At 37.8% G+C, this 25,380-nt stretch overlaps 1 protein-coding gene across 1 annotated transcript in view; it reads right to left on the bottom strand.

Moving 5' to 3' along the window:
- Positions 1 to 25,380, bottom strand: part of quoa (quattro a) — a gene marked incomplete at its 5' end in the record, with an annotated part of 65,235 nt that overhangs the window by 1,481 nt on the left and 38,374 nt on the right. The window contains 22 exons of the mRNA XM_084098660.1: positions 532 to 725; positions 839 to 1,015; positions 1,764 to 1,880; positions 2,099 to 2,276; positions 2,501 to 2,671; positions 3,593 to 3,817; positions 4,315 to 4,398; positions 4,492 to 4,741; positions 5,851 to 6,319; positions 7,276 to 7,567; positions 8,481 to 8,672; positions 9,736 to 9,858; positions 10,701 to 10,839; positions 13,863 to 14,014; positions 14,172 to 14,270; positions 15,938 to 16,054; positions 16,178 to 16,264; positions 16,352 to 16,445; positions 16,636 to 16,759; positions 19,079 to 19,246; positions 19,431 to 20,559; positions 23,286 to 23,483. Of these exons, the coding sequence (XP_083954786.1) occupies positions 532 to 725; positions 839 to 1,015; positions 1,764 to 1,880; positions 2,099 to 2,276; positions 2,501 to 2,671; positions 3,593 to 3,817; positions 4,315 to 4,398; positions 4,492 to 4,741; positions 5,851 to 6,319; positions 7,276 to 7,567; positions 8,481 to 8,672; positions 9,736 to 9,858; positions 10,701 to 10,839; positions 13,863 to 14,014; positions 14,172 to 14,270; positions 15,938 to 16,054; positions 16,178 to 16,264; positions 16,352 to 16,445; positions 16,636 to 16,759; positions 19,079 to 19,246; positions 19,431 to 20,559; positions 23,286 to 23,483 (4,779 nt within the window). The remainder of the gene's footprint in view (positions 1 to 531; positions 726 to 838; positions 1,016 to 1,763; positions 1,881 to 2,098; positions 2,277 to 2,500; positions 2,672 to 3,592; positions 3,818 to 4,314; positions 4,399 to 4,491; positions 4,742 to 5,850; positions 6,320 to 7,275; positions 7,568 to 8,480; positions 8,673 to 9,735; positions 9,859 to 10,700; positions 10,840 to 13,862; positions 14,015 to 14,171; positions 14,271 to 15,937; positions 16,055 to 16,177; positions 16,265 to 16,351; positions 16,446 to 16,635; positions 16,760 to 19,078; positions 19,247 to 19,430; positions 20,560 to 23,285; positions 23,484 to 25,380) is intronic.

Raw genomic sequence — 25,380 nt, 5'->3', positions numbered from 1 at the left:
AATTTACTGAGGGGATTTTGGATATCCCTTTTTTCACTCCATAAATCAGAAAATACTGTCAACAGCCAGGAAAAAAAAACAATGTTTTTAGAAATAACGTTGTATAAAATCAGGCGAATGATACATGAACAAACCCCTCAGTAATAACCTTCACAATATAGATAGGAATAAAACTGTAAAGTTTGGTGTATATAAGTGCTGCTGAAGTGCAGTTAAAAAAAACATTTAACTTTTACTTATATGTACACTGTAATAGAAATCTACAGACGCAAATAGATGTAGTGCAAGAAATAAACATTTACATTTTTATTTTGGATGTTTTCTTTCCATTTGTCTGAAATAAATAGCCCACAATTGATCAGTGCATGGAAAAAAAACCGAAAAAAAAAACCTACTGCCTGTTGTGTCTTTGAATGTTTTTTACAATGTAGGATCTTTAGGACAGGTGAGCATAATTTTGCCTAATAATGTCGTCTAGGTAAACAGCTCACTGAGTTTTGGAAAAGAGGTGATTTGCATTTATGTCTCAACCTTGAGAGGGCCGTGAGCATCTGTGAGTGGACTGATCTTCTTTCTGGACAGGGTAGGTGAGCTGTAGTGAAGACCATGAGCAGGAGACGACTGAGGAGTTCTGGAGTGAACCAGTGATGACACAGACGCTCTCCTTCCTGTGGGGCAATTAGGATCCGCACAGCTAAATAAACCTGCGTTCTCCGCAGATGAGTCTATGAAGAATGGATGGAGAGAGAGATTTCATATTACTAAGCCCTTTCCCTTAATATACAGACACTTGTATTTATTTTCCTGTAATAGTAAGTAGATGTTTTTGCTCTGATACCGTATTTTCCTTGGAAAACGCTTGGGGACATGGAGCCCCGCCCAGACGAGGATGATGAGTGGCTGCCGGCGGTTGACGTGCTGCTGCCAGAGCCAATCGAATCAGGCCGTGGCAGAGACACGCCCCTTTGAAGGCTGGACACCAAGGGATTGGGAGTTTTCAGAATTCCTACAACTTCTGTCAAAACAAAAGTCACAGAAAGTTTAGGTGAATAGTTGTTTTACTTTATTAAGTCAAATACATACAGTATTTTTTTCAGCCGTGTAGCAACTAGGATAGAGAGATGCAGTGATGTATGTACTCAGCATCATCCTTGTTCCCTCATCAAAAAATCAAAAGGATTTTTCCATTGGCTTGAGAAGCAAAATGAATAAAGATATTAAGTCTTAAGTTCACGCTTAAAACAATGATAAAAAAATCTGCCAGTGGGATCAGAAAAAACAAACTTTATTTAAAGGGAAAACAAGTTTATTTTTCTTTCCACACTGGCAGACATTTGTTCTTGTTTTAAGCGTAGAGTAACTATGTTCATTATGAGATATTTTTCAGAAAACCAAAAATCTTAAGTAATTTTTCTTCTCAAGTAATGTTTAGATATTTGTACAGGAATTAGTTAGGGTGAACATCACATTGTAATTATCAGGTGCAGCTTGGGTCATGAATATTACAGTTTGTGGGCTGAGACTCTGAATAAACTAAATAAAACTGAGGAAAGACAAATTTTGATAAAACTGCATTTTGTTCATAGCTGTTGCAATAGTGTTTTAATCCTGATTGTGGTATTTTAATAATAAATATACTAGAATAACTAATTTCAGGATAGTTTTGCCCACCCTCTTTTTCAAACCGTTCCTTGAGTTTATTACTATGAGTGTTATGCATCAAAGAGAATTCAATCGTCAGCTTGTGATTGGCTGATAAATACCTCTTCCTGTAACATCACCGTTCACGGCGTGATTGTTAACGGCTGCATTTCTGGGCTGAAAGTTTATAAAAGGTTTCCAACTCATTCCCATGAACAACCTCTCTTGTCGTCTCATCTCTGAAACAGAAATATCAACAAGTTCTGTGGATCTACAAGGACATGCAAGCGTAGACAACATGTACAGTAACCTCTAAGTAAACATTTAAAGTTGTTAGGCTTTATCTCTAAATGACTCATTTACATTTTTTACCATATATTGTATTCCCAGGTGAAAAATACATTTTTAATACATTTAACAGTATGTCTTTTTCACCTGGGTTGTGCTATGCTCTGACCTCTGCTCTTCAGCGCTTGTTCCCACAGTATGTGTTCCAGGTCTCTGGTCCAGGCCTCCTTGATGTCCCGTGTCTCTGCCTGTAGGATGTAGGTGTCCTGGGATCGTCTCCTCCTGAACCAGATCTCGAAACTCCGGCCACTCAGACCGCAGGAGTGGGTCATGCCAATCTCACAGGTCTACAGAGAAACATTAAACAAGTTTAAAATGTAATCATAGGAGACACGGATCAAATTGTGCAAATGCAACAAACACTGATTTTATTTACTAATACCTTTATTTGAAAATAGAAAAATGCTGAATATGACCACAGCAAATCATTGCGTATTGATGCTAAGAGTTCAGTTTGTTTCACAAAGGAAAAAACGGACCAGATAAAATATTAATATTACCATACACATACCTTGATAGACAATTTGTAAACGTACACATCATCTCCACGGTCATTTTTTTTGGTCTTGGTGAAGAGAATGACGTCTTGGAAGAGAAACACTCGCCGGAGGGAACGTTTCTTGCGGAAAATTACCCAAAACTCATCCTGGCGAATCAGTTGGCCCTGCTCGTTCAGGTTCAGCTGAAGAAATAGAATGACAAAACCATGATTGCAACTTACATATTATGGAAAAACTGTTTCAGGTGTGTCAGGTGAATTTGGTTGAGTTGTGAGTATTTGAAGCTTGTTTCTGTATTTAGTTGCGTTGTGAGTATTTGAAGCGTGTTTCTGTATTTGGTTGAGTTGTGAGTGTTTGAAGCATGTTTCTGTATTTAGTTACGTTGTGAGTATTTGAAGCTTGTTTCTGTATTTGGTTGAGTTGCGAGTATTTGAAGCATGTTTCTGTATTTGGTTGAGTTGTGAGTATTTGAAGCTTGTTTCTGTATTTAGTTGCGTTGTGAGTATTTGAAGCGTGTTTCTGTATTTGGTTGAGTTGTGAGTATTTGAAGCTTGTTTCTGTATTTAGTTGCGTTGTGAGTATTTGAAGCGTGTTTCTGTATTTGGTTGAGTTGTGAGTGTTTGAAGCATGTTTCTGTATTTAGTTACGTTGTGAGTATTTGAAGCTTGTTTCTGTATTTGGTTGAGTTGCGAGTATTTGAAGCATGTTTCTGTATTTGGTTGAGTTGTGAGTATTTGAAGCATGTTTCTGTATTTGGTTGAGTTGTGAGTAGTTTGAAGCTTGTTTCTGTATTTGGTTGAGTTGTGAGTATTTGAAGCATGTTTCTGTATTTGGTTGCGTTGTGAGTGTTAAAAGATTGTTTCTGTATTTGGTTGAGTTGTGAGTATTTGCAGCATGTGTTGTCAAACTGTTGAAGATGTTTTCTTTATTTGCTGATGTTTTTTTACATTTGCATGTCTTCAGTTGCAGCACGTTGAGCTCTCTCGGCCACCGTACATAAAATGTGAGTGTATATGGTGACCAAAGTGCACATTTGGTGAACTATATCTTAAAAAAATTTTTTTATAGGTTATTAAAATTCAACTTGAAATTTCACCACTAACATCGCAGTCCCGGATGGCGTCCATGGTGAGCAGGTCGTTCCCGTGCCGCAGCTGGAACCGCACCACTTCTAGAGCCGCCCGGATCTCCTCTTGCTCTCCGCTCTGATCCGGCACACATTCGTCCAGGATCTCCTGCAGCAGAAGGCTGTATTTACTGATCCTCTGGACGGGCTTCAGCAGGTATGAGGAGAGATCCATGCTGTCACCCAACTCCATCTGCTTACGCTGGACATGAACGGAAGAAGTTTGATTTCATATATATCAGTAAGATATTTTTTGTAAATAAATGTATACTTTTATTCAGTAAGGATGCATTAAATTGATCAAAAGCAATTAGTAAAAACATTTATAATGTTACAAAAAAATTCTGTTTCAAATAAATGAAACTTGAACTTTCTATTCATCAAAGAATCCTGAAAAATAACATGTATCACTGTTTCCTCAAAAATATGAAGCAGCACAAATGTTTTCAACATTGATAATAATCATAAATGTTTCTTAAGCAGCAAATCATCATATTAGCATGATTTCTGAAGGATCATTTGACACTGAAGACTGGAGTAATGATGCTGAAAATTCCGCTTTGATCACAGGAATAAATTAAATTTTACAATAAATTTTACAATTTTACAATAAAGAAAACTATTGTAATAATATTTCACAATGCTACTGCCAATAGGTTTACATAAATTCCAGTATAACCAATATTGTAGGTTCCTCACCTTGAAGTATCTATGATGTTGAATGAGCGCATCAGACTGGGGTTTGTTCTTGCTGTAAAGTGCGTAAAGTCCAAAACTCTCTCTCTGTTTTAATAAATTTTCGTACAAGGTCAGAATGATATTCTGTAAGTTTTAAGAAGTGAAAGCAGCATGACTACGATTAAACTGTTGTCTTACATGATTTAGGAAGCAGCGTCCGACTCTGAGTGGTTCTGCCTGACAGGACTCCAGTTCCTGCTGGAAGTGCTGGCAGTGAAAGTCGTACAGTTTCTCCAGGTTTCCGAAGATTCGTCCGCGCTGACCGCGCAGATCCTGCGGGACGTCGGGTCTGGCCAACAGGGGGAAGTAATGAGTCAAGATGTATCCCAGAGAGCGGACGTACTCCACCTCCGTCAGCAGGAGCTCCTCCATAACGCGGTGAAGCTTCCTGACGGGAAATAAAGATAACGACAGATTTCAAAAATAATACAAATCCAAAGTATCATTATATTACCATGTATTTTTGCACATGGCTCCATGGTAATACTATAGCTATTTTGGATGTTCAAAATAGCTGGTCATGATCACAATGACACTATGGAAATCTACACTATTTACATATGGTATGTAAATAATGGTAAAGTCTTGTTTACCATTAGAATAACAATTATGGTTTCCAGTAGTACAATCTGAAACAACACGGTGTTGTCACTTTTATAATCCTATATTTGTTCTTATTACCGTAACTTTACCTTTCTGACATCAGTGAAAGCTTTTGGACAGAGAAAGAAATAGCAAATGAAAAATATTGAGAATTTTTTCCTCTGTTATACTGTTTAAAAGTTTGGGGAAAAAGAAAAGTTGTTTCAAAGGCAGAGAAAATGATTACATTTTAATTAATGATTATTTAAAAAACAACTCACACTGATGATTTTTTTTACAATTAGACCGGAAAAATGTATTAAAGTAAACGACAATAAGGTTCATTAGTTAACATTAGTTAAAACATTAACTAACATTAACTAACCATGAGCAATACATTATTTACTGTGTTTGTTAATCTTTGTTAATGTTAGTTAATAAAAAAAATACAGCTGTTCATTGTTTGTTCATTTTAGTTCACAGTGCATTAACTAATGTTAACAAGATTTGGTAACACTTTATTTTACAGTGTCCTTGTTACAGATGTTACATGTACTTACCGTAGTAATAACAGTAAATTATGCATAATTACATGCAACTAACCCTCAACCAAATCCTAACCTTATACATGTAGTTGCTTAATATTACTCAGTACTTATATAATTACACTGTAACAATGACACCTTAAAATAAAGTGTAACCCAAGATTTTAATAAAATATTAGTAAATGTTGAAATTAACAAAGCATTAACACAGATTAATAAATGCTGTATAAGTGCAGTTCATTCTTAGTTCATGCTAACTAATGTAGTTAACTAATGAACCGTATTGTAAAGTGTTACCAAGTGAACAGTATCAATATTCCATGTTGTCTTTAAGCATCTGGAATGGGCACAAGAACACAATATAACTCACATGGTTCTGTTTGGGCTTTCTGGGCTGGATGCAGTGTTTCCTCCATCAGTTCTCCAGTCGGTCTCGGATCCACGGGCCGTCTGAGAGCAGAAGCTGCCGCGACGAGGGTTCCCGTACTCCTGGTCCTGTGAGAGGATGGGCTCCGTGATGTGGAGCTCAGATCTCTTGATGTTTCTGTTTGTCGCTTGCCAAGGGAACCACTGACAGCCCACCGTACCCGAGCCTGCGACCGGCTTCTGGTCCTGGGAAGCTCTTCTGCTAACGTTTCTGCCTCTCTGCCCGCAGTCTGCTGGATTTTCCTTGGCGGTCTGTGGGGTTTTGGACTCTCTCCGGGTTTTGTGGTTGGATCTGAAGTTGAAGCAGGTGACATTGGTGTGCATGCTGTCTCTCGATCGACTCGCCCTGCTCTCTGACGGATCCGGCACAAACTCCTGCTCATCTTGTACTGGGTGGGCGATAGGACCAAAATCTTGGAGAAATGAGATGAGATATCACAATATAGTTCTTTTTGTTATTTAAAATAAGAACAAAAAAGCAACTTAGGACAAAGTACAATAGAACAAATATACAAATATGGAAGCTTATTTGGAATAAAAATAAAAAAAGTCAGAATTGTGAGATAAATAGTCAAAATTACCTTTTTTTTAATTTTTTTTATTCTGAATAAATAATTAACACAGAATAAATAAGAATTGTGAGAATGTAAACACAACAGAATTGTGTGATGTAAACTCATAATTCTGAGAAAAAAGTAAGAATTGTAAAATATAAATTCAACATTGTGAAAAAAAGAAGCCTGAATTGTGAGAAAAAATTGGCAATTACCTTTTTTTATTTTTATTCTGTGGCAGAAAGAAAAAACCCAAACAAAACAGAATCGCAAGATATAAACTCACAACTGGGAGAGAAAAAAAAGCCTGAATTGTGAGAGAGTGCAATGAAAAACAAAACATAACAAAAAAACAATAAAAAACAAAGAATAGCGAGATTTAAACTCATAATTCTGAGAAAAGAAGAGATAAGATTGTTAGATAAAAAGTCGCAATTATCCTTTTTATTTTGTGGCAGAAACAACAACAACAAAAAACTGAATTGCGAGGAAAAAAAAGTCAAAATTTCAAGATGTGAACAATTTTGAGGGGAAAAAAGCCTGAATTGTGAGAAGTAGCAATTATCTTTTTAATTTTTTTATTCTTTGGCAGAAAAAACAAAAACAACAACAAACCCCCCACCTCCACAAAAAACAGAATTGTCATATGTTAATAACTCAATGCAAACTCGCGATGTTGAGTTTCTTTAACTTAGAATTGTGAGGGGCGAAAAGCCTGAATTGTGAGAATTTTTTTATTTTTTTATTCTGGGACATAATCAAGCATCCATATCATCCCGCCCCACCCTATCTTACAGATGCTCCTGAATCCTCACCTGGAATCTTCTCCGGCCAGTCAGAGCCTCGTCCAGCGGGTGTTTGAGCTCCTGCCAGTCTCTCCTCCAGCCGGCGCCGGACGTCCTGGCAGTGGATCCAGGCAGCGTCCCACACCCGCAGAGCCCTGGGGCTGGAGCACGCCTGCGCTCTCACGTCCTGGAAGTGTTCGGGAGAAAACTCGTCTAACCTCTGCAGGTGAGCGTGAAGACGGGCCCAGCTCTCTTCATCTGGGGAACAGCTATATTGATCCTGATCCAAAAATCGCCTGCAGTCGCTGGCCACGGCTGAAGCCTGAGAGAGAAGATCGATTAGTTCATGATTTTTGGGGGGATTTTTGGCATTATATGGATTAAAAAAAGTCAAAATTCCAGTTATACTTTACTTTAAGGTGTCATTGTTACAGTGTAAATATATTTAAGTACTGAGTAATATTAAGCAACTACATGTGCTTACTATAGGGTTAGGGTAGGATTAGGGTTTGGTTGAAAGTTAGTTACATGTAATTATGCATAATTTACTGTTATTACTATGGTAAGTACGTGTAACAAATGTAACAAGGACACTGTAAAATAGTGTTACTGAAATTTCTTTGTTGAGCTAACCAGATGTATTTTTTGAAAGGCAAGTTTATATTTGATGACTAGTTATAACATAAAACACAAGATGGCAGTATGATCTCATGATCTGAATTTGCACGAAATCAGCATATTAGAATGATTTCTGAAGGACCATGTGACACTGACGACTGGAGTAATGATGCTGAAAATCCTATTTTAACTATTGTTACCATGACTTATTAAGCTTTAATGTTTATGTAACATAAATGACAAACCTCAAACATGGATTTTAAAGCCAACTCAAAAGAAGATATTTTTAAGAATATGGGTAACCGAACAGTTAATGTGCTTCATTGACTTCATGGGGGAAAAAAATACTATATAAGTTAATGGGGTCCATTAACTGTTTGGTTACCATCATTCTTCAAAATATCTTCGTTTGTATTCAGGTTTGGAACAACTTGAGACAGAATTGACCGAAGTTTCATTTTTGGGTGAACTATCCCTTTCATATACAGTCTTAAAGGGGTCATCAGATGCAAAATTCACTTTTATATGGTGTTTGCATATAAATGAGTCTTTCCAATGTTTTGGTTTTAGTTTATATATAAAGTATGTGGAGAAATGAATGAAACTGTCAGACGTACCCTCTCGCAGAAGTGGCAGACGTACACCATCATCCCCATCTCTTCACAGCAGCGCTCGGCCCGCAACACAAACTCAGCCAGGCTGGATTTAAACGTGGACACCCTCCTGTGAAACACCTCGGTCTCGGGATAGTTCGGCCCCTGCACTCTCTCCGCGTCGGACACCAGCATCATCGCCTGGTGCTTTCGCTCCTGGTATTTCAACAAATACACACGGTTAAACAGCTTCCCACACTCTTCTATATGGAATCGTAAAGGGTTCTTTCTGTCAGATGCTTCATACATAGAACCTTTCCATCATGGGATCATTTTTTGTACAGTATTTAGTTTTAATATTTTTTTTTTATGAATAATGCAGCTTGTAAACATACTTTATCACTAGAAGAAATTTAAATATCTTGTTAAACGACCCATCTTATGCAGTCATTTAAGATATTTCTTCAACCTTTTTGGCATAAAGCCTTCTTTAGAATTGAGTTAAGAACCGTAGGTGTAGTAATTGCAGGACGCAAGAGAATCCAAACAAACACTTCTTTATTAATCTTTATTAATTTGATCATGTTCTCAAAACATTAGCACAAAAATGTTATTTATACATCGTTTGTGATTTTTTTTTTCTTTTTTTTTTCTGAAATGTTTTAGTTGGATGGTTGTCTAATGTTTTTTTTTTATGTTTCAGAATGTTCAGACAACATTCAAAAGTAACATTCCCATAAATGTTTGTCAAATGATAAAATGGAATGTTCCCTTAAAGTCAATAATGATAATTAATAGTTAATAGTTAATAATTGATCCCTTACAACTCATCTTTGATCACCAAAATTACATATTTAAATGTTTTTTCCTTGAAAACATAAAACTTCATGCCTTAAAATATCCTGAATGTAACTCTACACTCTACACACAATATGCTAATTAGCCCCGCCTCCACTCACTCACAGCAGCTCAGAGATCCAATCGTTGACAATCACACGTTTTTGAGACTGTCTTTTGTTCACCACAGGTGGACTTAAATGTTTGCATACCCCCCCCCCCCCCCATTTAAAAAAATAAATAAATAAATAACGTTTTGAATGTTCAGAGAACGTTCAGAAATAACGTTTTCATAACGTAATTGGAACGTTCTTAGAACATATATTTGTTAGCTGGGTTAATGATTTTAAAACGTGCATAACATGAGAAAGGATTTCGTTTAATCCCTAAATGAAGTCACTTCTGCAGCAGCACAGCATTACGTTTCTTGACTTTCACTTACATTTGCTTCGGAGAGAAAAGCTTGGAAACTCTGCAGTGTGTGTTGGATTCGTTCACTGGAGTCGTCCACAGATTCGGCTTGCAGGAGCTGCGTTTCTCCTTCTGTGTCCAACCATTCCTTCATCTACACACAGACACGCTTACTGAACTACTCGCTACAGATCTACTCCAAATACAGAAGATGAATGTACACTATTGTTTTTTTACTTTTATTAACATCTTTATTCAGCAGGAATGCAGTAAAGACATTTATAATGTTACAAAAGATTTTTGTTTTAAATAAACTCTGTTCTTTTGAACTTTCTATTAATCAAAGAATCCAGTAAATCACGGTTTTCACAAATATGAAGCAGCACAACAGTTTTCAACATTGATAATAATCAGAAATGTTTCTTGAGCATCAAATCATCATATTAGAATGATTTCTGATCATGTGACACTGAAGACTGGAGTAATGATGCTGAAATTATCACAGGAATATATGACATTTTACAGTATATTCACATAGAAAACAGTTATTTTAAAGATTTACAATAATACTGTTATTACTGTATAATCTTAATGTAAAATTACTGTATTTAATCAAAGAATTAATGCTTTAGCGAGCATCAGACTTATTTCAAAAACATAAAAAAATCGTACCGACTTTCTCTTCGATTCTATTATAAAAAAATAAATAAAAAAATGACATGCATGTACTGCGTTAGACTAAACAGAGAAGGCTCATAGCACTTGCATATTGTTGTCCTACTGTTAGTTTAACTGCTTCTGTTGTTCTCATTTGTAAGTCGCTTTGGATAAAAGTGTCTGCTAAATAAATAAATGTAAATGTAATGTAAATGTATGACTCCAAACTTTTGAACGGTAGTGTACTGTACAGTATATTGTGGCTTTACCGTAGTACTAAAACCTTTGATTTTTCAAAACCTTTCCGTTTGTGTTTTGTGTTTAGATCTATGATTGTACCTTTGCAAACCTGGACTCCATCTCTCTGAGCTGTAACAGGAAGTCCAGGTGCTGCAGGGAGACATTGGACTTCCTGGCCAGAACATGCACCTGCTCCTCCATGGCATTGTACAGATGTGTGACTGTGTCAATCACCTCACTGCGGCAAAACAGATGATTTACTCCATCAGGGATCTTCAATATTATATGCATGATGATCAGTAGAATATGTTTTTTCCATTCCACCATTACTGGTGATTCCATCACATCACATGTACTTTGAAGTGATATTGGATACACAATTGTAGTTTAAAGGGATACTCCACCGTTTTTTCATATTAAACTATGTTATTCCCTTAAAGGGATACTTCAGGATTTAGCATTAAGCTTTGTATTAGTAGAAAACCTGTAGTATTTTCGAATTACCATGCTTTCCACCCTCATATCCCCCTGAGAGGAGAGATTTATGTATTTTTTGTCTGGAAAAAATCCTCCGATGACGCAAAAATCGTCATTTTGCGTCATCGGAGGATTTTCTGGCCTTAGGCTAAAGACTACAGCCAGTAGGAGGAGCTGTTCCGCCTGTTTTCAACCCGCCCATAGAGGGTGGGATCTCACTCACAGAATGTACACAGTGTCAGCCGTCTTTCTTTGGAAGCTAAGCTAGCAGGCTCTTGTTCTGTGGAGAAAGCGGAGTAAGTAGGGGTTACCATCCTCCTTTTCCCGGACTTGTCAGGCGGGCGAGATCGTTCAAAATGTCCGGGATTCGGCTTTTGCTTTCTGCGGTTGCCATTCATTGTTTACATGCACACCTTTAGTTTCAATCTAACTGAATTCATTCCGATCGGTGAATCTGAATGTAGTGTTTACATGAACGCTAAACAAGTGATCGGTTGATGTGCGTTTTAACATTGCTAAGAAAATTCCCGCACCTCCGTTGCGAGACCGGTGCGTCTCAGTAATGACGCCAACGGCCTCGCGCCGTTCTCCCGCCACCCTAGCCTCGTCCTGCTCGCCACAGTAAACAATGAATGGCGACTGTAGAACGCAAAAGCCGAATCCCGGACATTTTGGGTGATCCCGAAATCCCAGGCAGACTCGTCACGGAGACTCACTGGTAGCCTAACCTTAGGCTTGTTTGAGATGAGCAAAATCTGCGCAGAATCGATCACCGGTGATCAGCGCGAGATGCATGCCGGTTAGAAATGTGTCCAAGTGCGGTCCGCCTTGCTCTGATGTCATGCTGACGTATGTCAAAAATCTCTCGCGATCGCAAGGCGCACGTGTCGGATTCTGCAGGCGAGCGCAGTTGCTCTCCACCGACTGCGCTGATCAAAAGCATGATGGGAAACGACTTGCTGACGACACAGCTTAATGCTCATTGGTTTAAACAACTGCGATGTTGTTCTCTTTTAAAATGTTAAAACTGTAATATCATGTTTTATGTGTATATTTTATGTGTGAATATTCCCAAACTATCTGACAGTGCGATCTCTTTGGGTTATGCAATTTAATTTTTTATAAAAAAATAATAAAAAATAAAAACACATGTCTGTATTAAAGAAAAAAATATTGATAAACATGTATTTGGAATGGAATTAAATAACAAGTACTTTGGGTGTCTTGTTCATTTTATTTATTTTAATATAAAAGCAACAGAACTTAAATTACATCCAGTTTATTAGCAACACCGTGCACGAGCGTGAATATCGTGAATCCCGCGATATCCATCTTTGATCTCACAGGTGTCAGATCCATTGCGAGAAGAGAGAACTGTCCGTCTTGCCTGCGCTTTTTTCACTCCTCCCCTCACTGCAGCCGCCTACTCTCGCACACATTTCAGGCGAGGCTAGGCGCATCTCAAACAAGCCTCTTGTTTTCAACTGCGCTCTCTTACCGGTAGGCGTGGCCTCCTAGGGCAGCGAAGCAAGTGCATTCTGGGAGTTGTTGTCTTTCATCCACATAAGCCAAAAATACATTTTCTGGCTTTTCTCAGTCTAGAAAGCTCCAAATAAAAAAATTTCTTCACATTTCTTCTACATAAATGACCTATTTTAAATACACATTCATCTTTCCAGAGGTGAAGTATCCCTTTAACTAAGACGAGTTGATACATACCTCTCTCATCTCAGTGCGTGCACTTAATCGCTCTGGCGCGCGGTGACACTTTGAAAGCACTTAGCTTAGCCCAGTATATTCAATGGTATCTAACAGCAATGAATTTAGAAGTGACCAAACACATCAACGTTTTCCCTATTTAAAAAAAGTCACGCCTGATCCTCTTTCCACTATTGACAGAAGTGAGAGGAAGAGATGACTTTTGTACTGCGCTGAGTCAAAGTACTTCCAAAAGTGCTATTCCTCCATACATTATAGTTATCCTTTTTAACCCGCTTAGAAAAGCGCCACGTTTTATTTTGTGTCACCATACTTGGTAACTACTCGTGTAACTGTTTTTAAATAGGGAAAACGTTGATGTGTTTGGTCACTTCTAAATTCATTGCTGTTAGATACCACTGAATATACTGGGCTAAGCTAAGTGCTTTCAAAGTGTCACCGCGCGCCAGAGCGATTAAGTGCACGCACTGAGATGAGAGAGGTATGTATCAACTCGTCTTAGTTAAGGGAATAACATAGTTTAATATGAAAAAACGGTGGAGTATCCCTTTAATAGCTTAGTCATTCATCTAGCTCAAGTTTGTATGGAAGCGTTATTCCGCCACAGAATATAACATTTTAAAAGATAATTGTGACTTTTTATCTCAGAATTAAAGGTTATATCTCGCAATTCTGACATCTTTTCTCAGAATTGTGAGATATAAACTTGCAATTGCGAGTTATAAAGTCCAATTATATCAAAATTCTGACTTTATAGCACACAATTGCAACTTTATATCATGCAATTCTGAATTTATAACTCGCAATTGCGTGTTATAAAGTCAGAATTGCGAGATATAAATATGCAATTCCAATTTCAAGTTTATTATTCAAGTTAACTGAGACTTTATATCAGGCAATTCTGACTTTATATCACACAATTTTGACTTTATATCACGCAATTCTGGGATAAAAGTCATAATTGTGAGATATAACGTCGCAATTACCTTTTTTATTTTTCATTCTGTGGTGGAAACAAGCTTCCATAAGTTTGAGAGTGAAGTGTGTTGAAATGTGTGTTTTTACCAGCTCTGTTCACAGTGTGGCGACCTCACATCAGTTTCCAGCCTCAGCCTGGCCAGCATGGCTCCGCCTCCCCTCTGCAAGCCGACCAATCGCGTGTCTTCCATCACTTCCTTCATTAGAGCTGCCTGCTCCTCAATGCACTGATGCACATCCTGATTTCCACACAAGAATTTCTGCCATTTTACATATTCACAGAGGTCTGTGCATCATCTTTAAGTAAGAACAGCATGCTTTCATTTGTGGATGAATTTAGTTTGGAGGAAGTCAGTTTATGACAGGACAAGAGCAGATATAAATGTTTTACTTTACCTGCACTGTGTCGATTTTATGAACACCTTCCAGTTTCTTTATAGCTCCTGATAGCAGAGCGGACGCCTCTTGCAGGTCTGACACAAATGGATACAGTTTCTGTAACAGAAAAAGTGGAGCATGTTTGTACAGATATGCAAGGTTACAGAAACTTAAAAGTAAAATAGCTAATTTATTCCAACAATTGGGTTTTTACTTTAGAATTAAATCCTGTCTTTCTTTTGAGGCAAAAAAGAGGCTTGTTGCAGCGACTTTTATGTCTGTACTGGACTATGGTGATGTTATATATATGCATGCATCTTCACAGTGTTTACATGCTTTAGACACTGTTTATCATGGTGCACTGAGGTTTATAACAAATCTTAAAACCCTCACTCATTATTGTGTGTTGTATGCTCGGGTTGGCTGGTCTGCGTTGTCCATCCGAAGACAAAAACACTGGCATGTTTTTATTTATAAATCTATCCTGGGTTTACTTCCTTCATATCTTTGTACATACATCTGCAAAAAGAATCCTTCTCGCTATAGCCTCCGGTCACAGGAATTATTTTTTCTGTCTGTTCCAGTGGTACGAACTGAATTTGGGAAGAAGGCATTTAAATTTGCTGCTCCCTCTGCCTGGAATTGTTTGCAAAGTACATTGAAACTGAGGAAACTGGTCCCCGTTGAACACTTTTAAAATAGTTTTAAATGATTTGGAGAATGAAACATCGGGCTGTAGATGTTTTAGCTAGTTAAGTATTTGATATTGAAATTTTAATGGATTTGCTTGTGTGTGTATAGGTGTATGTATTGTTGGATGTTATTTGTTAAACTCAAACGTGCTGTGTCTGTCAGTCTTGGCCAGGACGCTCTTGTAAAAGAGATTCTTAATCTCAATGTGCTTCTTTCCTGGTAAAATAAAGGTTATAATAATAATAATTTACAAAGTAATAAATATATAATAATAATAATATTATAATAATTTCATAATTAATTTAATATAATGCTATTATAAATATTACATAATTCATACATAGTAATAACAATAAATAACAAAATAATTAAAAAAGTCATTTAATATAATAATGTTAATATATTATAATTATAATTGACAGTATAATAATACTAATAATGATAATAATAATAATAATAAATGTTATATATAATAATAATGACTATAAATATATAATATAATAGTAGTAGTAATAATAATAAATATTACAATATTATATTTTAAATAATGTGTATATATATATATATATATATATATATATATATATATACACACATTATTTAAAATATAATATTGTAATATTTATTGCAATATATAATGCTGTAATATATAATGCATATTACAATATAAGTTACTATTTTAGAATTTGTAATATTATTTTAAATATTATAATATTATAATTCATATAATAAGACATTTATAAAATACTAATTAAAATATAAAAATACATATATAATTTAATAATCAAAATATTATATAATAAATATTAAAATATTATTTAATTTAAAATAATATAATATAATTTAAATGATTATATATTAAATATATTATTATACTATTATAACTGATATGTAATAATGTAATATAATTATATTTAAATATAATTTCATATTAATATTATATTATTTTATTAAATATTGTATATTATCTATCATAATATTATATGTATAAAAATACTATTTCATAATAATAATACAAATAATAATAATAATCCTAAATATTATTATTACATTAATATTTTATTAATAATGCTGGCTACACAATAATGTACCTGATGTATTTGTATCCAGTCACAGTGATTGTACGGTAAGGACCCGTGTAGAGCCGCAGTTATCTGACCGACGTCCACTGTTTTATGTAGAGCCTTAAATGACGTCACTGTTTCCATCTGCAGAGCGTTGAGAAGATCAAAGTCTGTGAGAAATAATCTTACTTGCACAACTATATCATAAAGAGAACCACTGAAGCCAGTTGTGTGTGATTATAGGGGGAAAACAACAACTCTTCTGACCGTAACGCCTGGCCTTTTCTCATGACTGTGGAGATTGTCCTTATTCACCAGCAGAAGAATCCAGTGCACAGCACGAGGATCCTGTTCCTGTGGACAACGCTCAAGATTAATGCTCAAATATTTATTTAGAAATGTTCTCAAGCCACAGTTTTAACCCAAAAAACACACGGCCACCTGGAGCATCAGGAGAGCTTTGGCAAACTCTGGATGCGGCGGCTTCTTCCGTGCATCAAACACCACCGTCATCCCTACATCTTTCATCTCTTTCCTACAAAACACATGGTTAACATTCAAATTGCTGGCTGATATAATGCATACATGTAATTTAATGTTAGAAAATTATATTTCCACATTTGCTGAAAACATTTATTTTACATAATATTACAAATTACCACGAAAAGTTTGAAAGCTTAAAATTACAATGCTATTGACCTGTATGTGTGTGAGTGCTGTTGTACCTGGTGATGGTGTGGAAGTACAGCAGAAGCTTGCAGATCTCCGTGCTTGAGATGTGTGCAGAAGTCCAGACCTGATGATCTCCGTAAATCTCCAGAACTGCTCGACCTGAACGGTCCTGTCCACCTGGAGGAGGCAGATGAGGTTAGATGGACGTTGGACCGGGTAATGGTTTCATGACTGCAGTCTACTCTGAGATCATCTGCTTTCATTTGCCTTGCGGAGTGTAAAAAATATTCAGTTCCAATAGAAATCACAACCTACGTTGTGAACATTATATAAACATAATTATTTATTTACTTATTTATAAATTTATAATTTAAAATAAAAATATAGTTTATTGGTTTTAAATTATTCATTTTTAATATTTGTACACTTAAATGTATCATTTAAAAATAAATTTACATTTATTTATTTTAATTTCAAATGTAATGATTTTTATTTATTTATTATAATACAGTACAAATACATTTTTTTATACAAAAAATACAGTGGGTACGGAAAGTATTCAGACCCCCTTAAATTTTTCACTCTTTGTTATATTGCAGCCATTTGCTAAAATCATTTAAGTTCTTTTTTTTTTTTTCATTATTGTACACACAGCACCCCATATTGACAGAAAAACACAGAATTGTTGACATTTTTGCACATTTATTAAAAAAGAAAAACTGAAATATCACATGGTCCTAAGTATTCAGACCCTTGCTCAGTATTTAGTAGAAGCACCCTTTTGATCTAATACAGCCATGAGTCTTTTTGGGAAAGATGCAACAAGTTTTTCACAGCTGGATTTGGGTATCCTCTGCCATTCCTCCTTGCAGATCCTCTCCAGTTCTGTCAGGTTGGATGGTAAACGTTGGTGGACAGCCATTTTCAGGTCTCTCCAGAGATGCTCAATTGGGTTTAAGTCAGGGCTCTGGCTGGGCCATTCAAGAACAGTCACGGAGTTGTTGTGAAGCCACTCCTTCGTTATTTTAGCTGTGTGCTTAGGGTCATTGTCTTGTTGGAAGGTGAACCTTCGGCCCAGCCTGAGGTCCAGAGCACTCTGGAGAAGGTTTTCGTCCAGGATATCCCTGTACTTGGCCGCATTCATCTTTCCCTCGATTGCAACAGTCCTGTCCCTGCAGCTGAAAAACACCCCCACAGCATGATGCTGCCACCACCATGACTGTATTGGACAGGTGATGAGCAGTGCCTGGTTTTCTCCACACATACCGCTTAGAATTAAGGCCAAAAAGTTCTATCTTGGTCTCATCAGACCAGAGAATCTTATTTATCACCATCTTGGAGTCCTTCAGGTGTTTTTTAGCAAACTCCATGCAGGCTTGCACTGAGGAGAGGCTTCTGTCGGGCCACTCTGCCATAAAGCCCTGACTGGTGGATGGCTGCAGTGATGGTTGACTTACTACAACTTTCTCCTATCTCCCGACTGCATCTCTGGAGCTCAGCCACAGTGATCTTTGGGCTCTTCTCCCCCGATAGCTCAGTTTGGCCGGACGGCCAGCTCTAGGAAGGGTTCTGGTCGTCCCAAACATCTTCCATTTAAGGATTATGGAGGCCACTGTGCTCTTAGGAACCTTAAGTGCAGCAGACATTTTTTTGTAACCTTGGCCAGATCTGTGCCTTGCCACAATTCTGTCTCTGAGCTCTTCAGGCAGTTCCTTTGACCTCATGATTCTCATTTGCTCTGACATGCACTGTGAGCTGTAAGGTCTTATATAGACAGGTGTGTGGCTTTCCTAATCAAGTCCAATCAGTATAATCAAACACAGCTGGACTCAAATGAAGGTGTAGAACCATCTCAAGGATGATCAGAAGAAATGGACAGCACCTGAGTTAAATATATGAGTGTCACAGCAAAGGGTCTGAATACTTAGGACCATGTGATATTTCAGTTTTTCTTTTTTAATAAATGTGCAAAAATGTCAACAATTCTGTGTTTTTCTGTCAATATGGGGTGCTGTGTGTACAATAATGAGGAAAAAAATGAACTTAAATGATTTTAGCAAATGGCTGCAATATAACAAATAGTGAAAAATTTAAGGGGGTCTGAATACTTTCCGTACCCACTGTATATTATTGACAAAATATTATTTATTATATATTTTTTTTATACATCAAATGTTTTCTTTACAAAGATGATTTATAATAATAGTTGGAAATAATGGCATTTAATGCAAAGCATTACTGATTGGTTAATTATTTTTAACTAATTTTTAATGACGCTACCACCAAGACTGACACAAATCATACGACTTATCTACAGTATATCAGTCAGCCAGATCATTCAACCATTCAAAAAGGTTTCACATCCATTTCAATTTGCAAGGCATAAAATGCATTTACGTGATCAAAAGAAATTGTAAGTCAAAGGTCTGACTCAACTGACCAAATTACATTAATTTGGCATGATAAATGTTTGTGTGTGTGTGTTTTTTTTTTTACCTGTTAGACACACGATTCCTGAGTGAAGAAGGCCATCAGCTTTAAGTGAAGTAGGAGTTGATGATCTGGACGGTGGTCTCTCTGTTTCAGCTTGCGCTGAGGCGTCTGAATGATTCATCCGCGGTCCAGTAACAGGAGGGGACAGAGTTTTTGGGTCCTGAGAGAGATCTTCAAAGGAATAAGTCAACATGCATTAAAAACATGTTCAAAGAGATTGTTTTGCTTCTAATATGATGATCATAAGGACTGTAATATCATGTCTTTAAATAAAACATATTGAACATATTTGATCTTTTCCTTCTTTTTTTCTTAGATTAGCATCTTGCCTAGAAGAAACCGATATAATCCAAACCTTGAGTCACAACGAATCGTCTTCTGTTTATCTTCGGAGACACAAGCCCAAAAGTGGTGGTTTTCTTCCCTGGAACCACATGCAGCCTTGGGATCATTTCTAAGTAGCTGCTTCTGTCCACCTCACTTGTCTGTCCTTGGACAACAATGTGGCATTTCTCAGACGTCCCAACCACAGGTGGAGTAAAACAGTCCTGGGAATTGTTCTGGGTTTGTTCCTCACGCCCTCCGCTGGAGTAATTTCCTAACCAATCTGTTTTTGAAGAGCTGCACTGATTTGGAGTTTCCTGAGCAGGTTCATTTGGACGCTCAGATCTTCCTTTGGGTTTAATGGGTTCTTCCGTGAACCGACATTTTTGGGCTTTGGTCCCATGTTTCCTCTGCATGCACGGCGTACAGGGTTCCTCTGCGAACCTCACGGTGCGCACACAAGCAGTTCGGTCCCGAGTCGCACCGCTGGACCTCAGCAGAGGAGTCTGTGAATATCCTTGGGTTTCTTTGGTAAGGTCCATTAGAGCATTGCAATTGCTTACCAAACTGCTCTTACTTCTGCTGTCCCATGTGTTTGGAGACACCCATCCCACCGGCCGCATCCCAGATGGATCCATTTCAGCGTGTCTGGAACTACTGCTGTCTATCAAACGCAAGGACACTGCTATACCATCCCGTGCAGGACAAATCCTCGTCTCTACGGAGAAATTAGAAGGGGGAGGTGTGTGTGGACGGCACAAACTCAAAGACTCCTGTTGGTTTGACGGAGACGAGGAGGCCATACTCCGATTGTCCTTGAATTCAGGGTTGGCCACCTCTTCCCAGGGAACTTTGACTATGCCCTGTTCGGTTTTGAGGACGCAGCGAGCCAGAGGCGTTCCATGTCTCCCGTCGTTGAGCTCCTGAAGCCAGGCTTCAGTGAAGATGCTCGGGTAAGAGGTCTCGGGTATTGGGGTTTCCACCTCTAAAAGGCTCTGGACCACGATGCGGGCGGCCTGGTTCGCAGACGGCACAACCTGCAGGTAAAAGTCTCCCGGTCTGAGCAGCAAAGGGTTAACGGGAGCAAGCTGGATCACGATGCGATCCTTTAAACACAAAGGCCACCCGGCGCAGCTGAACACCCTCTGAGAGTACGGAGCCTGTTCAGGACACACAGAGAATTCCAAATGGAATTTTAACATTTAAATTTGAAATTAGGCGGCAAACATATTCAAATTCAAATTGGAATGCTGCATCCTAAGGAAGCAGTTAAAATGATTTTAAAATATGAATAAAAAAAATTCATAACACTTTTTTTAAAATAAAAACCTTGTCACTGTACTTAATTTACTTAATTTAACTTAACTCTTTTTTTTTTAATTAACAGTCAACTAAAGTTACATTTAACTGACAAAAAAAAGTTCAATTTTGTATATTGTATGTGAACTTATTTTGATGAGCAATGTAAAAACATGTTATAACTTTAATTATAAAGTTTTTTACATTTATAATGTATTTACAGTGTTAAGTTTTGAAAAGCCTTGGATGGATGGATGGATGGATGGATGGATGGATGGATGGATGGATGGATGGATGGAAAGAATGATAGAACAATAAAATGAATGATAGAACAAATGATAGATAGAACAAATGATAGATAGATAGATAGATAGATAGATAGATAGATAGATAGATAGATAGATAGATAGATAGATAGATAGATAGATAGATAGATAGATAGATAGATAGATAGAATTCACTCCCAAAGTATATATTACCTTTAGCACCAATGAAACGTGTGCATAGTCATGCATTTTGAAAACAACATTTGATTTGTAAATAATGAAGCAATAAGACTTCCTCAACATGTCACATGTAAGTGCTTTAATCATTTTAAAGCCTTTCTAAGTGTTCACATTCCAGTGTCAAATGCTGACAGCCAAGAATTAAGTAACAACAGCCAATTAAATTAAGATCATTCTTCTTTTACTAATATAGATAGTGATAGTGATTATGAATTAAAAATTATGCAGTGCAGCTCATGGCACTGGCTTCAGATGAATATCTGTGGAAGCAGACTGAAGAAGGGCTTTAAAGGACAGTGCATTATGTGAACAGCACGGAGTGATGCTCTTGATAATCACTGCTGGAGAACATCTGACGGACATCACAGTCACTCATTGACTGACCTCAGATACTGCAACGGTCTGAAACACTTATCTCAATAAGATATCGGAGTGATGATCTGTCTGAGAGCCTCTCATATTAGCTGAACTCAGACTGATGCGGCTAAATATCATCAGATAATGTGCTTCTAACAATTTTCAGACATTAATGTCAGTTTGAAAATGTTGTGTTTTTAGTAATCAGAAAGCATTTACAGTATAAGAGAATAAGAGCCAGCAATGTATACTGTTTCCATGGACGTTTTCCATCAACATAATATGCATGCATAAGAGAAAGTGTAAGGGTGTTTCTTCAACTTTGGGCATTTTATGTCTTAGATTGATTTTTATAAAAATAAAATATATAATTATATTCATATTTATTGATGGTCACATTTAATGCCCTGTTATGCCCTTTTACAAAGTCTTGATGTTGTTTTTGGGCTCTACTAGAACAGGTTTTCCTGCTTGAATTTTGATTATTTTCCCCATATTCTCCATTGTTGCAGCTCCTCTCTTCCCAGTCATAGACAGTATATAAACTGGACACAGCGACCCCATTGGATTCAAAGGAGACAAGTGAAGTCAATTAGAAGCACTCACTTCCTGATGGTCGAGCGCACTGTGCAGACTCAAACTGAGCTTGATGACGTAGATGTGACGTGAGCAACCTGTCTGTCTTCTAGTAGCTGTGCCAAGAGAAATCTGAATCATTCCCTTCCGAATCTCACAGAGACGGAGAGTGTGAGTAGGAGCTGTCCATGAGATAGGAGCAGGAGAAACTTTTGCTAAGTATTCTGATTAATTATTTTGTCATTTTGCCTCCACGTCCCCCCGATTGCCCGTTAGCTTCTCCTCCTGTCTATACAGTAATCTCTCTACTGTGCGACAGAGAGTCTCGTGGTTATGACGCAATCGTTAGCCTATTTTTCTACGGGGCCATAACGTAAGATACAAGGTAATGGAGCCTTTTATACATTTTCGTGTTTCTTTAGAAATAAATAATGGACAAATGGAGTCTTTAAACTCCTCAGATGTAAAGTTATTCGCTGTCAAAGTGACGCCAAAATGAATGGGAGTCAATGAGATGCTAACAGCAGGTGATGGTCTGCTAGCCAATGGAGGCGCCCGGGGAGACTTCAAAATAATATATTCCCAGTCTGTCAGTAACGCTCTGTTTAGTTCCTGTCTCTATGAAGCCCCTCCTTCTGAAAAGCACACTGTGCTCTGATTGGTCGGCTGGATCAGTGTGTTGTGATTGGTCAAGCACTTCGAGTGTGTTTTGGGAAATGTCCCACCCCTTACCATAACCGCCAGTTTCAACACACTGCTAACTAACTCAACCAGGCCCCACCCCTTTATTCTGTATATTAATTATTTAAATGAGGAATATTGTGACGCGTTCATTCCCGGAAGAAAATTCAAGACTACAATGGAGGCGTTTCAGGGAGTTTAGAAAGAGTGACACTGATATAGAGAAGAACTTTGTAACTTTGCAGAGCTTTTTCATGCTCAAACAGCAACATTACACACTAAAGAAGATGTAAAAAATAAAATAAAAAAAAAAGCACAATAGGACCCCTTCACCCCCTTCAAGTTTCTCAGTGTCCATACTTGAAGAAACATCTGTAGGTCCTGTAACTAGCAGCCATTTTTTTTGTATGTTACTAGTTCGACTGTAATTTCTAAGGTCACTTATACAATTTTCCCCTCACACTCACACAGGCCGACTGCTGCACTCGCTCCAGAAGATGCCTGGCAGGGATGAGGAATTCGGTCAGACACTGGAGGGCGTCTCCATGGTAACGAGCATCGATGACCTGGAAGAGTTGGCTGAGGACAGTGGAGGCCGTGACCTCAAACGGTGGGTAGAGGACAGACAGACAGCTCTGGATGGACGAGTCCAGGGACTCTGGGTTCTGCGGGACACACAGACATGCAGTCCATGAACATAATAAATAGCACATTTACATTTTCTGTGAAGAAAGTGCATAGTATTTTATACAGCTAAAAGGCCAGAAAGATATTTCATTTCATTTCTCAAATTGAAATGCAGCCAATAACAATCAGAAGTATTTCATATTCTGAATTACAGGCTGAATATCCATATTTAAATACAAAAAGAATCATAGCTTGCAAACACACATTTTCGTTGTGATAATAGGAAAAAGAGAAAACGGGGAAATCCTTATTAAGCTCAGTTTCCTCCGCTTTATAAATATATTATGGACCCATAATCTATCCGAGCCGTGTATTCTTTATGTTGACCCATAATCTACAAGATCCAGCTAGTTAAGACTCAACAGGGGTGGAACTAAAACTTCCGATAGTGCGTGTGTTTTTCTACACATAGGGAAAGTTTTAATGAACGAAACTGTCAGCCCACACTGACGTGCATGCACCGCCCCCCAAACAAACACTTTAACCGCGTGTATACCCGCTTATAATGTAGTGAGGGCAGGGAGGGACACGATTCAAAAGGCTGTTTGCTTTACATGAAGTGGCGAGTCTGTTTCGATAACTACAACATTCAGCTCCTCAGAACTGGATAATTGCAGTACCAGTGCCTCATTCGAGGTGGAAATAACGGCGAAGCGTGCTTCCGACCCAGGGATGAGACACTGGACCTGGCAGGTGAAGGCAGAGAAAGGGCGAAGCCCGTCTCTAACCCCTCTGCCAGATCCATTTGCGAACCCCACGACTCAGGCCCCCGCTCTGCCTGAGAATTTGTCTCTCCTGAATATTCAGCTCGACTTACAACCAAAAAACACAAGACTTCAATCAAGTGAGTATCACCGACAGACAGACAGGTGTGTGAGACGGTCTGTAGGGAGTTTTCAGTTTCAGTTTCAGATTGAGTTCTCTGACCCTCAGGCCCAAATCCTCCCCTTTAGTCTCTGGATCTGGATTTAGCCGCTCTGCTGGTTCAGCGGGGTTAATGGACATTCCTAGTGTCCAGTGGGCTCAAGCATGTGCACGCATATACGCACACCATAGAGGTGTTCATTTAAGGGCAAGGCCCCAAAGATGTTAGAGAAACCAGAGACGGGGACCGCTCAACTGTTATAGATCACACAGGATTTACTGTCCAGATCAAATATTAGATGAATTATTACTGTATATACAATCCAAAAGGAAAATGTAATATTTAAATGTAATATTTTTTACTTGTCCCTATTATACTATTTTGAAAGTTCATAATTTTGTTTTGGAGTCTCCTATAATAGGTTTACATGCATCCACTGTAACACTTTCATTTCCTCATAATATCCATTGCAGCATCATCTGTCTGAAACGGTTCAATAAAGAGTCGGTCTCTCTAAACCCCGCCTTTCTGTAAGCTTCCTCTGCTCTGATTGGTCAGATGGCCCAGTCTGTTGCGATTGGTCGACCGGTAACGATGGCATCGGTTTTACTGTATCTATCTCATCCTCTGGAAATGCATCAAAGTGGATTTTCTCTCACAGCAGAAAAACAGCGTCTTCTCGACATGAACAACACAAACCAAACTCTTCCAGTCTCAGCAACAACTACAGTGATCGAGGGTCAAAGTAGACGTAGTTCGCCGGCAGCCAATGAAGACCATAGGCTGGCATTATGCAAAATTGTTAAAATACTACATGGGTTCGAGCAGGAAGTGAGACTGGAATTACTGACGACTCATTTCAGGCAGTTCAGAGTCGATTCTTTCTTTTAAGAGACAATAACTCTATTTATCTGCATTTTTATCTTTGAAGCTTTGCAGACCTTTTACATCACAAACAGAGATATTACACTGCATGAAAGGTAATATTTGAAAAGGTATAATAGGGGCTC

This window comes from Abramis brama (assembly GCF_963993115.1).
Source record: "Abramis brama genome assembly, chromosome: 22".
In the NCBI taxonomy this organism is placed as follows: Eukaryota; Metazoa; Chordata; class Actinopteri; order Cypriniformes; family Leuciscidae; genus Abramis; species Abramis brama.
The sequence above is the reverse complement of the archived record's forward strand: the minus strand, read 5'-3'. Positions and strand labels throughout refer to the sequence as shown.